At 34.5% G+C, this 20893-nt stretch overlaps 1 protein-coding gene across 1 annotated transcript in view; it reads left to right on the top strand.

Moving 5' to 3' along the window:
* Positions 1-20893, top strand: part of LOTGIDRAFT_143634 (hypothetical protein) — a gene marked incomplete at both ends in the record, with an annotated part of 36834 nt that overhangs the window by 5857 nt on the left and 10084 nt on the right. Inside the window, 29 exons of the mRNA XM_009054291.1 lie at positions 165-284; positions 525-641; positions 1021-1149; positions 1651-1767; positions 3024-3272; positions 3602-3721; positions 4381-4500; positions 5243-5454; positions 5939-6091; positions 7310-7748; positions 8150-8300; positions 8578-8681; positions 9048-9179; positions 9651-9770; positions 10072-10323; positions 10928-11044; positions 11560-11679; positions 11987-12112; positions 12719-12832; positions 13283-13452; positions 13686-13761; positions 14073-14195; positions 14504-14630; positions 15182-15256; positions 15299-15484; positions 15770-15940; positions 17875-18095; positions 18475-18657; positions 19161-19353. Coding sequence (XP_009052539.1) covers positions 165-284; positions 525-641; positions 1021-1149; positions 1651-1767; positions 3024-3272; positions 3602-3721; positions 4381-4500; positions 5243-5454; positions 5939-6091; positions 7310-7748; positions 8150-8300; positions 8578-8681; positions 9048-9179; positions 9651-9770; positions 10072-10323; positions 10928-11044; positions 11560-11679; positions 11987-12112; positions 12719-12832; positions 13283-13452; positions 13686-13761; positions 14073-14195; positions 14504-14630; positions 15182-15256; positions 15299-15484; positions 15770-15940; positions 17875-18095; positions 18475-18657; positions 19161-19353 — 4537 coding nt within the window. The remainder of the gene's footprint in view (positions 1-164; positions 285-524; positions 642-1020; positions 1150-1650; positions 1768-3023; positions 3273-3601; positions 3722-4380; positions 4501-5242; positions 5455-5938; positions 6092-7309; positions 7749-8149; positions 8301-8577; positions 8682-9047; positions 9180-9650; positions 9771-10071; positions 10324-10927; positions 11045-11559; positions 11680-11986; positions 12113-12718; positions 12833-13282; positions 13453-13685; positions 13762-14072; positions 14196-14503; positions 14631-15181; positions 15257-15298; positions 15485-15769; positions 15941-17874; positions 18096-18474; positions 18658-19160; positions 19354-20893) is intronic.

Genomic DNA, 20893 nt, shown 5'->3' with positions numbered 1-20893 from the left:
AAAATTCCCTAACATGAATTAGTTTTTTGTTTGATTTGTATTTTAACATCAGTTCACAGTGTGGTGTTTTTTAATGATATTTACATTGAACCTTACTCAGGAGACATGTCTGTAGCAAGTTTTCAATGGTAAACCTCTATTGAGTTTTATTTTATTTTCTCTAGGCCGACCGAGTGATTGTCCCCCTAACTCGTTTAACTGTACCAGTGGTGTCTGTATACCTATGCAGTGGAAATGTGATAAAGATTTTGATTGTGCTGATCTGTCTGATGAAGCTGACTGCAGTAAGTACCAGGACAAAGAATTCAAACCTTTCCTTCCCAAATACACAATTATTACTCTGGGATTAATTACCTTTTTGTCATTTCTTTATGGTTACAATTATGGTGAATTACTCATTTGTATAATATCTTAATGGTAATTTCATTGTTATTTTCCCTTTTGTATATACTCTTGGATATATTACAATCATTAAATCACTTTGATGTATTTTCCCAATGGTATTTAATTTATTTGTATTGTAGAATATACATGTTCTGAGAATGAACAGTTTGCGTGTGCTGATTCTACGTGTCTACCTAAAACATGGCAGTGTGATGGTCATCCTGATTGTCCAGACGGTTCTGATGAAGTGGGCTGTGGTAGGTTTATATGTTATTTCTCTACCTATAAAAAAAAAGCAGAATGTCCCTTTAAACACACATTGGACTTTACTTCTCTAGACAGCTTGTTTCCACCAAGTTTATCAATGGATCTGTGCCCCTATACATGATATTAGTGAAATTTTTGTATGGTTTAATTTATTTTATTGCTAATGTATTTATATGTTGACCTTTAGAAGTTTTAACTTGTATTAGAGATACAAGTAATGAATATTCATGATGTCACCAATCCAGTAGCCAATATTTATGCTTGAAGTTCTAAATAAACATATCATTTCAAGCGACCACATTCATATTAAAAAGGTCATTCTGTTATGTTAAAATACACAGCCTCAAGTTTCTCAATCTATTGTTTTAGATAAAAGACAATGTAAAGAGGATGAGTTTATGTGTACATCAACTGGTAAATGTATACCTATAACATGGGTATGTGATGGTGATACAGATTGTCAAAATGATGAAGATGAACCCTCCAATTGCAGTAAGTGTAAAGATTTTTAACATTTTTCTTACTTGTCAGGGTTTTAATGAATTCCAATGTTTTATTTTCAGCCAATGTTCTGTGTGAGGATAATGAATTCCAATGTTTTATTTTCAGCCAATGTTCAGCCAATGTTCTGTGTGAGGATAATGAATTCCAGTGTTATATTTTCAGCCAATGTTCTGTGTGAGGATAATGAATTCCAATGTTTTATTTTCAGCCAATGTTCTGTGTGAGGATAATGAATTCCAATGTTTTATTTTCAGCCAATGTTCAGCCAATGTTCTGTGTGAGGATAATGAATTCCAATGTTTTATTTTCAGCCAATGTTCTGTGTGAGGATAATGAATTCCAATGTTTTATTTTCAGCCAATGTTCTGTGTGAGGATAATGAATTCCAATGTTCTATTTTCAGCCAATGTTCTATGAGGGGATAATGAATTCCAATGTTCTATTTTCAGCCAATGTTCTATGAGGGGATAATGAATTCCAATGTTCTATTTTCAGCCAATGTTCTGTGTGAGGATAATGAATTCCAATGTTTAAATAGAAAGTGTATTCCACATACATTTTTCTGTGATCGAGATGATGACTGTGGAGATAATTCAGATGAAGCTCATTGTCGTAAGTTGGATATATTTTGTACCTTTCTTCAAAACTGTTCGAGTAAGAGCTGTAGCACAGTCTGTTAGAGTGTTGGAATCTTTACATGACGTCATTTGGTTGGTTACATGTAACAAATGGTGGTGTGACGTCTTTATCTCGGTATATCATTAAATAGCTTAATCAACTCTGATTTTAATGATCCATAATTTGATAAGGTTTATGCTAATGAGACAGAAGAAGGCGGTTTTAAACAGGTCAAAGTGGCTATTTAACATCAATAACCACATTACCTTGTCTATGTTTCTTGTATGAGCCTCCTTCTGGATTCAATAAGATCTATTGGGGTGGGGACCCTGAAAAACACACACATGCATTGTATAATATATAGAACACCTAGGATAGACTGTCAATATGTTGTATATAGAACACCTAGGTTAGACTGTCAATATGTTGTATATAGAACACCTAGGATAGACTGTCAATATGTTGTATATGGAACACCTAGGATAGACTGTCAATATGTTGTATATACTAACTAGGATAGACTGTCAATATGTTGTATATAGAACACCTAGGATAGACTGTCAATATGTTGTATATACTAACTAGGATAGACTGTCAATATGTTGTATATGGAACACCTAGGATAGACTGTCAATATGTTGTATATACTAACTAGGATAGACTGTCAATATGTTGTATATGGAACACCTAGGATAGACTGTCAATATGTTGTATATACTAACTAGGATAGACTGTCAATATGTTGTATATGGAACACCTAGGATAGACTGTCAATATGTTGTATATAAAACACCTAGGATAGACTGTCAATATGTTGTATATAGAACACCTAGGATAGACTGTCAATATGTTGTATATACTAACTAGGATAGACTGTCAATATGTTGTATATAGAACAACTAGGATAGACTGTCAATATGTTGTATATACTAACTAGGATAGACTGTCAATATGTTGTATATAGAACAACTAGGATAGACTGTCAATATGTTGTATATACTAACTAGGATAGACTGTCAATATGTTGTATATACTAAGTAGGATAGACTGTCAATATGTTGTATATAGAACAACTAGGATAGACTGTCAATATGTTGTATATAGAACAACTAGGATAGACTGTCAATATGTTGTATATACTAACTAGGATAGACTGTCAATATGTTGTATATACTAAGTAGGATAGACTGTCAATATGTTGTATATAAAACACCTAGGATAGACTGTCAATATGTTGTATATTATTTCAGTATATCCAGCCTGTAAACCAGACCAGTTTAAATGTGTAGAAAGAGGACTATGTATTGATGAATCAGATCGTTGTAATGGTCTATATGACTGTCCTGACCACTCTGATGAAATGAACTGTACTGTGGAGAGTCCGTGTGGTGGTGATAAAAGTAAACATCTATGTTCTAATGGTTTGTGTATAGATGATAGTAATGTCTGTAATGGAAGAAATGACTGTGGTGACTATTCTGATGAACCTCCTAATTGTGGTAAGTATCAGGCCCCTTGACCTAGGAGCAGCGGTGGTTCTGAGAAAGACTCATAAAGGTCAAAGGCTGAATCCTGGTTTACAATTGTCAGTGATGTAGGTCAGAGAGGCTGACATGGAAAAAGCCTCTTGTCGTTCGTATGGGACAATAGAGAGAGGTCCTAAACAGACAGTGCATTTTAAAGATCCCTTGACAGTTGAAATCTAAAAAGAGAGTAGGCTAATGCAGCTGTCCTGGCAAAAATTTCCTTTGTTGCCCATCTTCATTAACCCAATGGGGTGCCAAAATGAAGTTCTTCATCTGGATTTGACTCTATGTTTGACCTACAGGTATCAATGAATGTGAAGGGAATCATCTATGTAATCATCAGTGTAAAGATAAGAAGATAGGGTATGAGTGTGATTGTAAACCAGGTTATACTTTAAGAGCTGATGATAGAACTTGTCAAGGTGAGAAAACTTTAACATAACGAACCTTTTAATATCATTTGCTTGAATACTGTAACAAATTGCAGTTGTGGGCTGTAAAATCATATGAAAGTCTAAAGACCTGGTTAATCCAGGGAAGATCAACATCCAGTGGGTTGACCAAGAACCAGCTGGTAGACAGGATCCTAGTGAACCTAAGGTGTTACCATGTAAACATTATCAAGAAATTTGATCAAGAACCAGCTGGTAGACAGGATCCTCGCGATTTTTCCGTCGACTTTGATCTTGAGTTAAATCTCAAGTTGGCCCTCGCTTCCATGACAAGATTATTACATTGTTGACAAGATTTATAATATTAAAACAGTTTATCACCGATTATATTACCCTCTGCAAGACAGAGCATCATCATCAAATCAGATTCATTTTCCTTTCCATTACATGATCTGCACGTGATCAACATAGTGAAAAACAACCACCTGGAGATTTTTTGTCTCCTCGTGTTCCCACAACCGATTGGCGAAACTCCTGACAACAAGACTCTAGTCTGTGACCAATATACCTGCACCATTGGAATCAGGTTAAAATGTTCATTACTCTAAACAAGTCAGCAAATATACTATCAATGGTTTTTCCTTTATTTCCTGGTCCAAAAGCCTGAATTGTTATATTTTTTATTTCAGATGTAAATGAATGTAATACAACATTTCCATGTACCCACTACTGTCATAATACTATAGGATCTTATCATTGTAGTTGTGCTACTGGTTATACCTTATCTAATCATAGAAACTGTAAAACGAGTAAGTTATTATCAGTTCAACTTGTTTACATAAATACATCTTTTCAACAGGCAGAAATGGGATCCTACATTGATCAACAACAACACAAGATTGATAAGACTTTATGTAGAAAACTAGTACTAGGTGTTGACTTGTTACAAGGAATGTGATTCAAAAAGACAAACTTGATTAATTAAATACACCTTATGGTGCAAAATATTTATGAACAAGAACAGTTTATTTTTTTCGAGGTAGATTAAGTAGTGATGAGCTCTATATGAACATATTGTGTTCCTTACAACTTATCCTAAATATTCAAGAAGACTGCTTGTATTTGTGGTTTGAATTGTGTTCTGTGCTCAACTATAAGGATCTTCTGGCTTAGGTTGAGATAGTAACTTCAGATTTTTCAACCCGGTTTCCCAATGTCAGTCATGCAGGTCGGAGGGGCTGACATGAAAAGGCATTCAGTCATTTAGATGGGACGATATAACAAGACCCTGCAGGCTAAAGCTTTGAACAAAGAAGATCCTTTGACAATCGGAATAGAAGTTGGCTAATGCTACTGTCCGTGCAAAATTGCCCTCATTTCACACTGCATGGCATGGCTAATACTCCCAAACAGGTGGAGAAATATAGATTGTAAAACTCTTATTTCTTTATCTTGATAATGTCTGATTTAAAAAAGGACTGACATACAGAAAAGTAGGATGTAAAACTCCATTTCATTTCACAATATAGATATACCTATTATATATTACAGACAAACCAGCAGAATTGATATTGAGTAATAGATATTATATTCGTAATGTATCATTACCGTGGGGTAATACATCAATATTAAAAGATACATTAGAGAATGCTGTAGCTCTAGATGTTGATTATAAATCTAATTATATTTACTGGAGTGATATTAGCAGTCGTAGTAGCAGTATCAACAGAATGAGGAAAAATGATACCAAGGGTACCATTGAGGTGGGTTATTTCTAGTATCCTTAAACAGTGGACAATGGCTACTGTCACTGCTCTTCAAAATTTCCCTCATTGTACACATCATTACAAGCTAACCAAAATACTGCTGCTTCCTGAAGGAAGGTTGGTCAGAAGTTCTCTTGACATTGATCTTTCCTGAATAATTCCTCCCTTATACAACTGGGGTAGACTCTAATTGTGTGCAAATATGACTTATTCGAGATTATTACGTGCAGATTAAGATTTGAACCCTAAACCACTATTTGCTGGATGTAGCCAAGCCAATGTCATTATTTCAGAGCTCTGACCGACATTTACATTGTTACATTGAAAGTATTTTTAACTATGAATATTAGCATATAAATACACAGATTTGTAGAATTATTTCCCCTTTTAGAGGGCCCATCGTCTGTCAAACCAGTGGACAGACATATTATGTAGCTATCAGTCTACCATAGTAAGGCTTCACATATTGTTTTCTATATAGGTACTTCATAAGACAACAGTACGTAATCCTGATGGTATAGCAGTAGATTGGGTTGGTAATAATTTATATTGGTGTGATAAAACTACAGATACTATCGAAGTTTCTCAACTCAATGGAAAATATCGTAGAATTCTAGTACGAGAAGGTCTACAGGTGAGACTTTGAATTGTTGATATTTGGTTGCTAGTGATGATGAATTTCAAGTAATATTGTAGTTTATCTTTTGGCATCATTTTGTAAAATATTATCTATTATTTTGGTGTTTTATGATGTATTGATTATAAATTCTGATACAAGTCAAAGTTTAACTGATAGTTCTACGTATTATATCTGTATCTAAATAATGTGAGTGAAATGTCTTGACTTTTTTGTACTTGTTTGGGTCAATGATGTCTGGGAAACACCACATTCCCACAATTACAAAATTTGTCTTCAGCTTGATTTCTATCTGTTTCTATTGGCCTCAATTTAAGGTGCCACACCGAATATCCCCTCAATTGTGTGCCATTAATATGGAAAAAATCTGAAGCTCCTTATGGGTCCATCACACCATAACGTTCTGGTCAACGTTCTCTGAACATTCTAATCGTTCAATTATCGAGCGTTCTAGGGTGCGGTGGACATATCTAGCGTGTGATTAATGTGTGCCTAACGAATGACTAGGGGTGTCTAACGCATGACTAGCGTGTGTCTAACACACAAGAAGCGTGTAACAGCCACCAAGTAAGATACCCCTGAAAACCATTAGGGTATGCTAATGTGCCATTGGCGCGACGAATGATTTGTCAACGTTAGACGAGTGTGTTGAGCGTTTGAATAATGACAGAATAGCATCTTGCTGGCGCGTTATTTTTACAGGCGAACAGTACAAAAAGCTTGAAATTTCCTAGTGAATTCAGTTGTTTTTGTTCACACGCTGTTTGCGCTAAGGGAGCATTCAGCGGTCGTTTAATGCAAAGCAAACGTTTAGTAACAACCAAGTAACGCTAGAGTAACGACTGACTAACGATAGCCACACGCGTGCAACGCTCAGCGAACATTAGTAAAACTATCCACGTTCTTAAAAATTCTTCAGCGTTTAAAATTAAATGTTCTCAGTGAGAACTTTTGTGCATATTCAAAACTTTTTTTCCTGACCAGCGTTCTCCGACAATTTCTGGCGATCACCGACGTTCACTAGCGTTCACACAAAGTTCTTCTGGCGCTTTCCCAGCGACCATGGACGATAACCAACGTTTCCTCAAACGTTAGAGAACGCTGACCAGAACGTCATGGTGTAAGTACATTATATAGCAAGGTTAGCTGTATCCGAGTTTTAGATTTTCCCTTACATCAGCTATCAAATATTGTATATAATTCTATCTTTATCAGGAACCAAGAGGATTAGAAGTATTTCCTTCTAAAGGTGTTTTATTCTACACAGACTGGGGAGACAACCACCATATAGGAAGAGTCTGGATGGACGGCAGCAAGCATGAGACTATAATCAAAGACAATCTCGGCTGGCCTAATGCCTTGACCATTGATTATGTGACCGAAAAGATAATTTGGGCTGATGGAAGCTTGGACTATATCGCCATGGCAAATCTAGATGGTAGTGGTAGAAGAATCATTGTCAGTGAAAGTCAACGTGTGCCACATATTTTCGATCTGGCCACATTTGAGAACTTTATATATTGGACAGACTGGGAACACATGGGTATATTTTATGCCAATAAGTTCACTGGTGCCAACGTCTCTCAGTTGATGAGTTTTGTTCACAAACCAATGGGTCTACAGATATATCACCCCCTAAAACAAGTCATGCTAGGTAAGAACATATTTATTATTGTTTCATCTTTCTTAAGGTTAATTCTATAAAGGTTTTGTACACTTGTTATGTGTAGGGGACACTGATAGCAACGATCTTTACGTCTGTTGTTCTTGAAATTATAGAAATGTTTAACCATATCTGATGTCGTTATTGCAAAAGCTGTGAATAATATTGAAGATATTTGCTACGGCTAAGTCATAAAACATTTAGTTTTTGTCGAATTGCAAGAACGACTGAAAATGAGAATGGTGCAAATTAATGCTATCAGTATCCCAAATACATATATGAAGCTTAGAAAACATCTTTATAACCCCTTAAATGATACCAAATAATGTGAAACAAACTTTTTATGTTATAAAAATCCTGAGGATGATTAAGATTGTGATATATTATTGTAGAGAAAGATCCATGTGAGAAAAAAGGATGCAGCCATCTTTGTTTATTACGACCTAGAAAAGGCAATCTAGATGATTTAGAAAGTGTGTGTTCGTGTCCAGAAAACTTCCACTTATCAAAAGACAACAAACAATGTATATCAAACTGTACTAGGTAAGACTCTAGAAATTATAGGTGGCGCTTGCGTGATTGGTCGAGCAGAACTCAACAATCGAGGACAACAAAATTTTATAGGCTTTAAACACAGGCTCTTGTGCATGGATAACTTAAATCCATTTGATCTGCAGTAAAATCAAGCCTGTCTTGACTAAAATAGAGCTCAACTCATGGTCACAACATGTGTTTTGGATAAACAATCCTCATCAGGACATCTAGTTATGGAAATGGAGGTTCTAGTTTGACTGAAACTGATTGTTTTTTTGTGTTACAGTGCTCAGTTTCTATGTCAAGAATCGTCTAAATGTATCCCATCGTGGTGGAAGTGTGATGGTCATGATGATTGTGGTGATGGATCTGATGAACCTCCAAATTGTGGTAAGTTCACACTTTTGTTAAAGAAATTGTTTGAATTAATATTTATTGAGTAATGGTTATGTCTAACATTTATCCGGCATAGTTCAAGGAACGTCACTGTTTAGAAATATTCTCTAAGGACCTTTGTGATAGTCACATCATAAAAGCATTGTTTTTGTCAAATTACAAGAACCACAGTCGCCTGAAAATTATAAAGGTGAACTCAATCCTATCATTTTCTCTGATACAAATTAAAAGATTAGAATTCCATCCTAATTAATGTCAGAATGATTACTAGGATTACAGAATGATTACTAGGATTACAGAATGATTACCAGGATTACAGAATGATATCAGTTGTACTCATCAAACCATATTTATTTTCAGCCAAGTATCATTGTTTGAGAACAGGATTTTTCCAGTGTAAATCAGCTACATCTAGTAATGACTGTATACCACCAGGCTTGATCTGTAATGGTGTTAAAGATTGTAAAGATGAGTCTGATGAATTTGACTGCAGTATGTACCTTATGAACCTTTTCCGGCCGGAGGGACGTAAAATTGACTCCCCAATCCACTTTCAATTTTTTGTTTTTGCCAAGGGAAGAATGGCCCTCTTTGAAAATTCTGTGGCCCCTACTCACACAACTTATACTCACCCAAAAAAAATTATAATCCTACTTATATACTTTTTTGCAACAGATAGTTTTTCAGAATACACCATATCAATTTGATTTTCAAAAACTTTCTCCTCAGACCCTCCATGGCAGGCTTGGCTTATGCCCCTCTATGTTTGAAATCTCACCCCTGTCTCCACCAAATGATTCATAGGCGCACAACTTCAAAACTTTACAATATTTGTTTTTTGTTCTGGGATGTCTGCAGGGTGTCCAGGGTTCAATCCCAGTGTTGAAAAATAACTTGTCAGAGAAAGTCTATGTTGTAATTTTATTTCAGAAATCAAATCTTTTTAACAATGTTATATTTTAGAATCGTTCCCATGTTTGGACCACCATTTTAAATGTCGTGCTGATGACAAGTGTATCCCAGAATTCCAGAAATGTGATGGAAATAAAACTTGTTCTGACGGCGAAGACGAAAAAGATTGTCGTAAGTTTACAATTTATTTTCAGAAATGAAAAAGAAAGAAAGAAACAGCCATTTTTACAACTTAGGTTTAAGAGGATATTTTCATCAGCTGGTCCATGGTTAAACCTCTCTATATTGATCTTCCCTTGATCATTCAACCAAAATAAAGAGGGAAGATCATGTTTTGAAGGTCACCAAACTCTCACAGACTGACCAATATTAGAACCCATGACCAGAATGTGATTGAGATAACCAAGCAAATGACATCATTCAAATGCTTTAACAGTCTAAAGTGCTACTGACACCATGATTTATATTTCAGCAATGAGAACATGTAGTGCCAACCAGTTTCAGTGTAATAATGGACTCTGTGTACCGTATGTTTGGAAGTGTGATAAAGACGATGATTGTGGGGATAGTTCAGATGAACCACACAACTGTACTCTCCTAGCCTGTAAAGATAAACATATTAAATGTAATAAATCTGGAAGATGTATACCTGAAGCTTGGCAATGTGATGGTGATAGAGATTGTGGTGAAGATGACAAGTCTGATGAAGATCCAGAACTCTGTCGTAAGTTCACCTGTTATCATAGTTTGCTACCAAATACAAGACTGAAGAACAATTTTAAATACAACATAGATTAATAGTTGATTCATGTTTTGTAGTTGCTGTTAAGTTACTGTAATTTAAAGTTAATCAAATATTTATGTTATCTCTTGTTACAAAATCAAACACCAAATTCAATGGAGACTTTAGTGTAGAGAGGGGTGAAGATAGAGACAGAAAAACCAAATGTTTAATAAGTTGTTTGTGTTTTATGATGTCACTAATATAATTATCAGCTTTGTAATAGTGCCATCATAAAATACTAAGTTTTACTTATTGCTACTAGATATTAGGTTTGACTGAAAAGTTTAGAGAACCTCTCAAGAATCTCTTTAAATAGGTTTAACTGAAAAGGTTAAAGAACCTCTTAAGAATCCCTTTAATTAGGTTTGACTGAACAGGCTTAAGAACCTCTTAACGATTCCTTTAATTAGGTTTAACTGAAAAGGTAAAAGAACCTCTTAAGAATCCCTTTAATTAGGTTTGACTGAACAGGCTTAAGAACCTCTTAACGATTCCTTTAATTAGATTAGACTAAAATACAGCTGTTGATGTATTTTATTTTCAGATACACGAACATGTGATCCAACGTATTTTGCGTGTACCAATTCTCACTGTATACCTGGACGATGGAAATGTGATGGTTATGATGATTGTAGAGACAATTCAGATGAAATTGACTGTGGTAAGTTTATCTATGGTTTGTTGACAACGAAAGCATCCTGTATTTAGATAAATTCTTTGGTTCTTGATGACCATTTCTAATTCAACTAGGACATCTACTAATGTTCTTAAAGATCTTCTTGGGCAATGACCTTTCACATATTATGGAATGCAGCTGCTCAATGTGACTCAATGAGATAAAAGCTTGCTCACCTGCAGGTCAGAGCAGCTGACGAGTCTTGTTGTTCTGATGGGACAATATACTGTCACAGGCTGTACACATGGAATACATGTCCTGGTCAAATTTTCCTCACAACATGATGCATAGTGTTACACTTCTACTTTAGATCAAATAGATGCAGAAAAAGTTTTTCACTTCTGAAGGTGGAGAATTTTTCACCTGTTTATAACTCTACAGTCCGTCAGCAACTAGGTTTGTCAACTTGGCAACCCTTCTGATAAGCCACACATTTGATCCCTTTCTGGTCATATTTGTGTTCAGGTTTTATTCTTAATTTTTTTATATTTCTATTGTAGATCCACGTAATTGTTCAGAATCAGAATGGCAGTGTAATATTGGTAAATGTATACATAAGAATCTAAGATGTAATAAAGAAATTAATTGTGAAGATGGTAGTGATGAAGTTGATTGTCAGAGTAAGATTTTTATTATGTAATTTTCATGCTACAATTGAACACTGCTGAACTAATGGTAGCCTAGCCTTGGTTTAACCACATCAATCTACAATTTAAAATAATTTCAGATATTACGTGTGATGTTGATGAGTTTATTGATAATTTCATATATTACGTGTGATGCTGATGAGTTTATTGATAATTTCAGATATTACGTGTGATGCTGATGAGTTTATTGATAATTTCAGATATTACGTGTGATGCTGATGAGTTTATTGATAATTTCAGATATTACGTGTGATGCTGATGAGTTTATTGATAATTTCAGATATTACGTGTGATGCTGATGAGTTTACGTGTAAGAATATTAAACACTGTATACCAGTAGGTTGGCAGTGTGATGGAGATACTGATTGTGCTGATGGTACTGATGAATGGAATTGTAGTAAGTATAGTGGAGCAAAAACAACTTGAACATCCTGGGCCAAAACATTCAAAAGCATGTGATTTTTTAGGTAGAATGAATAATTGAAACTTTTGGATTCCTTCCATGATGTTATCGTCATGGTGCACACTGTGGTCATTGGCTATAATCTCGGTTAGCGTGCAAAAGGTTGGTGATCTTGAAGTCATCTTTCCTCATTATTCCAGTCAATCCAGCTTCATATGGATAGAGTATTGATAGATCAATACCAAGAAGTTTGGTATCCTACTGTCTTGTTGCTGATTTTTGTTGCCGACTCAAATCTTGAGTACTATTTTACGTGTACCCCTGCTTCCACAACAGGAATATCGTGTTGCTTTAAGGATTTATGATATCAAACCAGTTTGATATTTGTTGCCGATCATTTTATAGTTTGCAAGACAGAGCGTCATCATCCAATCAAATTCTTCCTTTCCATTACATTATCTGTAAGTGACATAGTGGAAAACGACTGACTGGAGATTTTTTTGTCTTGTGTGCTGCAGTCAGAACTCATGACAAGACTCTTGCCGAGGAAGACTATTTAAACTTAAAAATAAGGTATTTGTTATCAGTGTAATATGATATTTGTTATAGATCGTACATGTACAGAACATGAGTATAAATGTAAGAATAGTATCTGTTTATCAGCTCTATGGCAGTGTGATGGAGATAATGATTGTGGTGACAATTCAGATGAACAGGATTGTGGTAAGGTTTTAATTATCATTTTCTTAACCTTGTTTAGGGTGATAAACCAAAGCTCGGGGGTTTTATTTTCGAAAACTTAATTTAAGATGATGTTAGTCTTCCACTTGTCTGATTGGTCATTTAAACTTTGATTTTAAGTTTAGTTGTATTATCCAATCAGATTACTTTTTTCTAAATATCGGGATTTCAATAATGAAACTTTACTTCTGAAAACTCTGATCTTACTTTACTATGATCAATAAACTCATTTCACATTCTACTGTTTCTTTTTCTTACCTTAAAACCTATTTAATACTGTCTTTACTTACTTCTTAAAGCATTGAAAATAAAGATATACGAGATACGTCCACATGACGTTTTTTTGTCTCTTTCTATATTTGTTGTTATTTCTGTAGTATATGCTGTTATGTTTGAACACATATGGATGTATTTTTTTTTATTTCTCTGTAGAAAACTATACGTGTACACCTGGACGATTCCGATGTCGACAAGATCATATCTGTATCTGGAACAATATGGTCTGTGATGGTAAACTAGATTGTAAACATGGTGAAGATGAAAATACCACACTCTGTAAGTTGACACAATTTTTAACATGGATTCATTGTGGTGAGCTTTTAGTCAGTTCTGGTCTTTAAAATCACTAAAATGGAATAGAGGGTTAGATTTTAAATGTGCCACGAACAAAATTAGGTGGACATAGAATTAGAATTAGACAGAAAAAAAGAATAGAATTTATGATACAAAATAGCACTATGATTAATGATTTCTATCTGTTATTATAGGTGGTGATCAGTCATGTAAACCTGGTGATTTTAGATGTCATTCTATCAAGGGTAACGCTACTAATCAGTGTATTAGTGCCCACAAAGTTTGTGACAACCATCCTGATTGTAAAGATGGTTCTGATGAACTGGAGAAATTTTGCAGTAAGTAACTCAGCCTCTATCTTATAATTGTGAATTCGGTGTGTATGTAAAATGTGCACCCTTTCTCACTCTTGAGAAATGTCGTTCACAGTAGATAATGTGCTTCCAGTTGGCAAACACAGACATGATAATATTGAGTGATCATATTGAGTATTCCAGCCTAGTTTTGAAACTGAACTGTTTTGATAGACTTATAACATTTTAATTTGATTTTTGTTTTGTATATAATAAAGTTATATAACATTTAATACTTGATCAGAATATAACACCTGTTTTAGAATCCTGGGTAACTGTTAAACTTGATTTTGTAGACACCACAACGTGTGCTATTCGTAATGGTGGTTGTGAACAGAATTGTGAAGAAATCTACAGTAGAGTAGTTTGTTCTTGTAATGATGGGTACAGATTACGTAAAGATGGTACACATTGTATGAGTAAGTATATCCTGGTAATATTTCCATTATTGCACACTTCATAGTGTTCTCTGTCTTTATTGGCCATGGAAAAAGTGCAAAAAAGTCGAAACGTATTTTTTTTGTTGAAAATGTTACAAAGCTGTTAGAGAAAGTGCTGTAGTTAGATGGGTCTTTGTTATGTTAAACAAATGGTAGGCACAGTTTTTAATCTTAGTTGGTGTGTGAAAGTCTAATGATCTTAAATATGTCACCTTTCCCCATTATTGCAACCCAGCATTTTTTAAGTTCACACCATCTCATTTCAATATTTAAATAATTACTTCCAGGATTCAACCCATGTAAAGAATTTGGTGTCTGCTCTCAGCTCTGTGAGTCCAATGATTTCAAACCTAAATGTTCCTGTGATAAAGGTTTTATTGCTGTTGCCAATTCTTCATGTATTGCTGATGGTAAGTGGCAAAACTTTTCTTTTTTTTATCAACTTCCCACCACATTGTATTTTGCCAATCACTCGACTTCAAAATAGATCTGAGAGTCTATTATTAGCAATTATGTGAAAGTAATGACCTTTTGAATAGCCTCTATAAATATCTTGTTGAATTCATTCCTTTCATTTTAATCATATTTATCAATTTTCAGGTCAACCACCAAATTTATTGATAGCTGAAGAGGGAAAAGTTATTAGTACACCATTACAGTTAAACACTTCTAAACTGACCGTCCTTAATACACAGGTTTGATTATTTATTCAGGCTTTAATAGATATTGTTTATTATGCACAGATATATTATCTGTTTGTTCACATCCATTGTGGCTCACTATCTATGGACTGATCTCAGCACGGGTCAAAATGATATCTTCAGATTTTCCTTCCCTGTCCATGATTCAGTCCTGAGAGACTGACAAGTTAATAAACAAAGGCCACATGTTCTACAGACTGTACAAGTTAAAAATCCCTCGCAGTTGGAAATAAAGAAAGAGAAGACTAATGCTGCTGCAGAAAGACAGGATATAACACTTTACGTGAAGTTATTAGATCTAACCATGGTAACAAATGATGATTTTTATCAGAACACTCAGTAGATGATATAGATTTGATTATAATTGCAGCCACAAATTAGTAACCATATAGTTGCCATGGATGTAGATGTATCTAGAAAAGACTGGTTGGCGTTCACTGTAGTGTTATCTAAAAATCATACTTGGATTGTCAACTCAATGAAGATACCAAAAGGTCAAATAACTTTTAAACCTAATGGCAAGAGACCTAAAAGAGACACTAGCAATGTAAGTATTTCCTTAGTGTGGTTAGGATATTATGTTTTTGGAATAATATTCGTATTTGACTGGAGTTTTCAACCCACTTTCCCCAGTGATGAAGGTGAGAGGGGCTGACAGTTAGATATCAAGAAAGAGAAGGCCAATGTCGCTGTTGTGGCAAACTTTCCCTCATTGCACAATGCATAGTTTTTATTAGCCCAATCAGATGCAGAAAAGTTGGACTTCATTTCATTTCTGATGTTTTTAGATTCTTTTCATTATCTTAGATGATGTAACAATTCCTTTTTTCTATTATAGATTCTGTTTACAAGTTTTGCTGATATTCGAGGTTTGACGGCTGATTGGATTGGGGAACATATATACTGGACAGAAGGAACAACTCATTCTATTAAAGTAGCTCAATATGATGGTAAACAAGCTAATACTATTGTTAAGGATAATTTAGAGGATCCACAAGATATTGTTGTTCATCCTAAAGACAAGTAAGTTATAATTTTACCAACAAGAACAAGTTAAAACAAGTTTATAGTGGCGTTTTTAAGAGATCAAGGAAATGAGGCTGGTCTGGATTTATTTCTTGTCATATTACATAGGTTGATTATTAGAAATATTAAACAAACATGTTGATGTTAATCAGAGTTTCACGCTATGTGATCTTCAGACAACTGACCTACTTTCAGCCTGCATCCCTACTAAAGTTTGACAAGTAGTGATCTTCAGACAACTGACCTACTTTCAGCCTGCATCCCTACTAAAGTTTGACAAGTAGTGATCTACCGACAACTGACCTATTTTCAGTCTGTGTCCCTACTGAAGTTGGACAAGTAGTGATCTTCAGACAACTGATTTATATCAGCCTGCATCCCTACTAAAGTTGGGCAAGTAGTGATCTTCAGACAACTGATTTATATCAGCCTGCATCCCTACTAAAGTTTGACAAGTAGTGATCTTCAGACAACTGATTTATATCAGCCTGCATCCCTACTAAAGTTGGGCAAGTAGTGATCTTCAGACAACTGATTTATATCAGCCTGCATCCCTACTAAAGTTGGGCAAGTAGTGATCTTCAGACAACTGATTTATATCAGCCTGCATCCCTACTAAAGTTGGGCAAGTAGTGATCTTCAGACAACTGATTTATATCAGCCTGCATCCCTACTAAAGTTTGACAAGTAGTGATCTTCAGACAACTGATTTATATCAGCCTGCATCCCTACTAAAGTTGGGCAAGTAGTGATCTTCAGACAACTGATTTATATCAGCCTGCATCCCTACTAAAGTTTGACAAGTAGTGATCTTCAGACAACTGATTTATATCAGCCTGCATCCCTACTAAAGTTGGGCAAGTAGTGATCTTAATACAACTGATTTATATCAGCCTGCATCCCTACTAAAGTTTGACAAGTAGTGATCTTCAGACAACTGATTTATATCAGCCTGCATCCTACTAAAGTTTGACAAGTAGTGATCTTCAGACAACTGATTTATATCAGCCTGCATCCCTACTAAAGTTTGACAAGTAGTGATCTTCAGACAACTGATTTATATCAGCCTGCATCCCTACTAAAGTTGGGCAAGTAGTGATCTTCAGACAACTGATTTATATCAGCCTGCATCCCTACTAAAGTTTGACAAGTAGTGATCTTCAGACAACTGATTTATATCAGCCTGCATCCCTACTAAAGTTGGGCAAGTAGTGATCTTCAGACAACTGATTTTTATATCAGCCTGCATCCCTACTAAAGTTGGGCAAGTAGTGATCTTCAGACAACTGATTTATATCAGCCTGCATCCCTACTAAAGTTGGGCAAGTAGTGATCTTCAGACAACTGATTTATATCAGCCTGCATCCCTACTAAAGTTGGGCAAGTAGTGATCTTCAGACAACTGATTTATATCAGCCTGCATCCCTACTAATGTTGGGCAAGTAGTGATCTTCAGACAACTGATTTATATCAGCCTGCATCCCTACTAAAGTTGGGCAAGTAGTGATCTTCAGACAACTGATTTATATCAGCCTGCATCCCTACTAAAGTTGGGCAAGTAGTGATCTTCAGACAACTGATTTATATCAGCCTGCATCCCTACTAAAGTTTGACAAGTAGTGATCTTCAGACAACTGATTTATATCAGCCTGCATCCCTACTAAAGTTGGGCAAGTAGTGATCTTCAGACAACTGATTTATATCAGCCTGCATCCCTACTAAAGTTTGACAAGTAGTGATCTTCAGACAACCTACTTTCAGCCTGCATCACAACTGAAGTTGGACAAGTAGAACTTAGATTGATTATAACTTAAAAATACCTGACAATAAAATGAACTGTTTGTGTTTATATTTTGATTCAGATTTGGATATACTGAAATCTGATAATTTGATTGAGAAATTCACTAATGTTATATTTTGTTATTTTGTAGACAATTATTCTGGTCTGATTTAGGATTAAGACCTAGAATAGAAAGATCTAATTTAGATGGTAGTAACAGAACAGTTATAGTCAGTGAGGACCTCTCCTGGCCGAATGGACTGGCCGTGGATTATTATAATGAAAGATTATATTGGGCTGATACGAAGAAATACACCATAGAAAGTGTTGATTTAAATGGTGATGATCGAAGAGTCATACATAAATTAAATGGTAAGTGAGAATTTTCCCAGTCAGATTTTCAATGGATAGACATGTCCAGAACAGTAACAGAAACTAACATTGTGGGGAGGCTATGTCAAAAAAAATGGTGGTTGTTGGTTCTAGTTTTGGTTGGTGTATGAAATTCTTCCCTCATTATTCCACACGACCCAGCTGTAAAGAGGTACTGGAGAGATGAATGTTAAGACAGCTGGTTCTCAGAAAGCCATGCTGTAATTATTGCAAAAATGTTTTTTTTTTGTCAGAAATAAGTTTGACCAAGGAGCAACTGGTAGATCCTTGTGTGAACCTCAAGTTGTTATCCTGCAAAGAAATAGTTATAGTTTCTTTGTTATGAATTCTGAAAATTCTGTGATTTGATATATTTCAGCCTCTGATCCACCATATAAACTAGAAGTTTTTGAGAATTTTATTTATGTTTTAACCTACAAGAATTTTGATGTGTTGAGGATGCACAAGTTTGGGAAACCGGATCAAGTTTTGAAGAAGATGTATGAAAGTTCTGATAAAATACAAGCTGTGGTCATTTTACAGGAAAACAAACAGAAGAAATGTTAGTATGGCTTCACAGAAACTTTACATTTCAGTATTCTAATAGGCTATAAGAAATTTTCCAGCATTTTTTATCATGGCCATTTATAGCTTTTAGTTCCATCATTCCAATCTTTACATCAGATGTCTGTGATTCCTGTAATTATAGAATTGTTGTATGATATTGGGGACACTGATTTCATTCAAATTTCAGTCAGATATCTGTGGTTCTTAGAATTCCACTAAAACTCAGAATTTTATGAAGTCACTATCACAAAGGCCTGTAGATAATATTAGGATCTTTTATGATAGCGCTGTCATAAAACACTTAGTTTTATTGGAATTTCATGAACCAGGAATAGTGCAAATCAATGCTATCAGTGTCCCCAAGTTTAGAAAACTTTTTCATTATCCCTTTAATTAGAAAACAAAAATGAGAATAAATTATACTTTCAACAAATTTCCTGAAGTGCTTAAAATGAATTTTCATTATGTCTATTTTAGTCAATGATTCATGTGTAACAGCTAATACATGTGTTGAAACACAGATGTGTTTTAATGATTGGTCAGAGAAAGGACATAGCTGTAAATGTCCAGATAACTCAGAATTAGAAGACAAGAAATGTAGCTTCCAGAAAGAAAAGGACACGTGTCAACCAGGATATTGTCACAATAACGGAACCTGTTCCAAGAATGTCCATAATAAATTGAAGTGCGAGTAAGTTGTTGTTTATGACAAGTTGAAGAAATAATTTGTTATAATTTATACAATCATGTGAAAAAATCTGAATCTATATTTTTAATTCTGGCATAGATTGAGATATTGCCTTCAGATTTTTCAACCTGGTTTTCCCCTGTCAGCGATGCAGCTCAGATGTTGAATCAAGTTGTTTCAATGGGATGGTAAATCAAGGTTACTGGCTGTGTATGTTAAAGATCCCTACACAGTTGAATATTGACAAAGAGTAGATTTATGCCCATCTTCATTAGCTCAATTACCTAACAAAAAAAAGATTTAAAACTCCCTTTCTGTCCAGGCTAAATTTCCTCCATTGCTTACAGCATGGCCTGTCTTCATAAGCTGAATTAGGTGCAGAAAATAAAAACATTAATATCTCTTACGTTTATTTTCAGCTGCCCTCCGTTATTTGATGGTGAACGATGTGAAATAGATAGATGTCACAATCTCTGTATAATTGGTAAATGTGTTGAATCTAAAACATCTAAAAATGGTGTCAAATGCATGTAAGTTCTGTTTATTTTGACTACAGTAATATTTTTAGTTGAATTCTGCTAGTGGAAATACATAGTCACTAATAGTTTTTGTATTAGAAGACAAAATGAGTTAATAAACTGCCTTGGACTTGAAAGTCTGTCATTCTTACCAATGTTTTCTTTTTACTGCATATCACAATATTTTCCATGTACAGTCAAACTTGTAATAACAGTAACTTGTATTCAGAACCACCCTCCAATGAACAGTCACCAAAAACTATTGTAATTTTCAACAAAATTTACCTCTATTAATTACTATTATGCACCACCTTCTTGACGCAGCCAACACCTTCAAATTTTTTGACCGTCAACACATGTCAACCTCCAATAAGCAGTCAATTGTTCTTAATTCAATAAATTAAACTCATGCTTAATACAAGATTGGCAGTATCACGATTTTATTCTAATTGTGATGAAGGTTATAATTAGGTTATATCATTATATTCAAGTTGTGATGAAGGTTATATTATTGTATTCTAGTTGTGATGAAGGTTTTAATTAGGTTATATCATTATATTCAAGTTGTGATGAAGGTTATATTATTATATTCTAGTTGTGATGAAGCTTATAATTAGGTTATATCATTATATTCTAGTTGTGATGAATGTTATATTATTATATTCTAGTTGTGATGAAGGTTATATTATTATATTCTAATTGTGATGAAGGTTATAATTAGGTTATATCATTATATTCAAGTTGTGATGAAGGTTATATTATTATATTCTAGTTGTGATGAAGCTTATAATTAGGTTATATCATTATATTCAAGTTGTGATGAAGGTTATATTATTATATTCTAGTTGTGATGAAGCTTATAATTAGGTTATATCATTATATTCAAGTTGTGATGAAGGTTATATTATTATATTCAAGTTGTGATGAAGGTTATATTATTATATTCTAGTTGTGATGAAGCTTATAATTAGGTTATATCATTATATTCTAGTTGTGATGAAGCTTATAATTAGGTTATATCATTA

This window comes from Lottia gigantea, assembly GCF_000327385.1.
Source record: "Lottia gigantea unplaced genomic scaffold LOTGIsca_211, whole genome shotgun sequence".
NCBI lineage: Eukaryota > Metazoa > Mollusca > Gastropoda > Lottiidae > Lottia > Lottia gigantea.
Note: the sequence above shows the minus strand (reverse complement) of the source record. Positions and strands in the feature narration are given on the sequence as shown.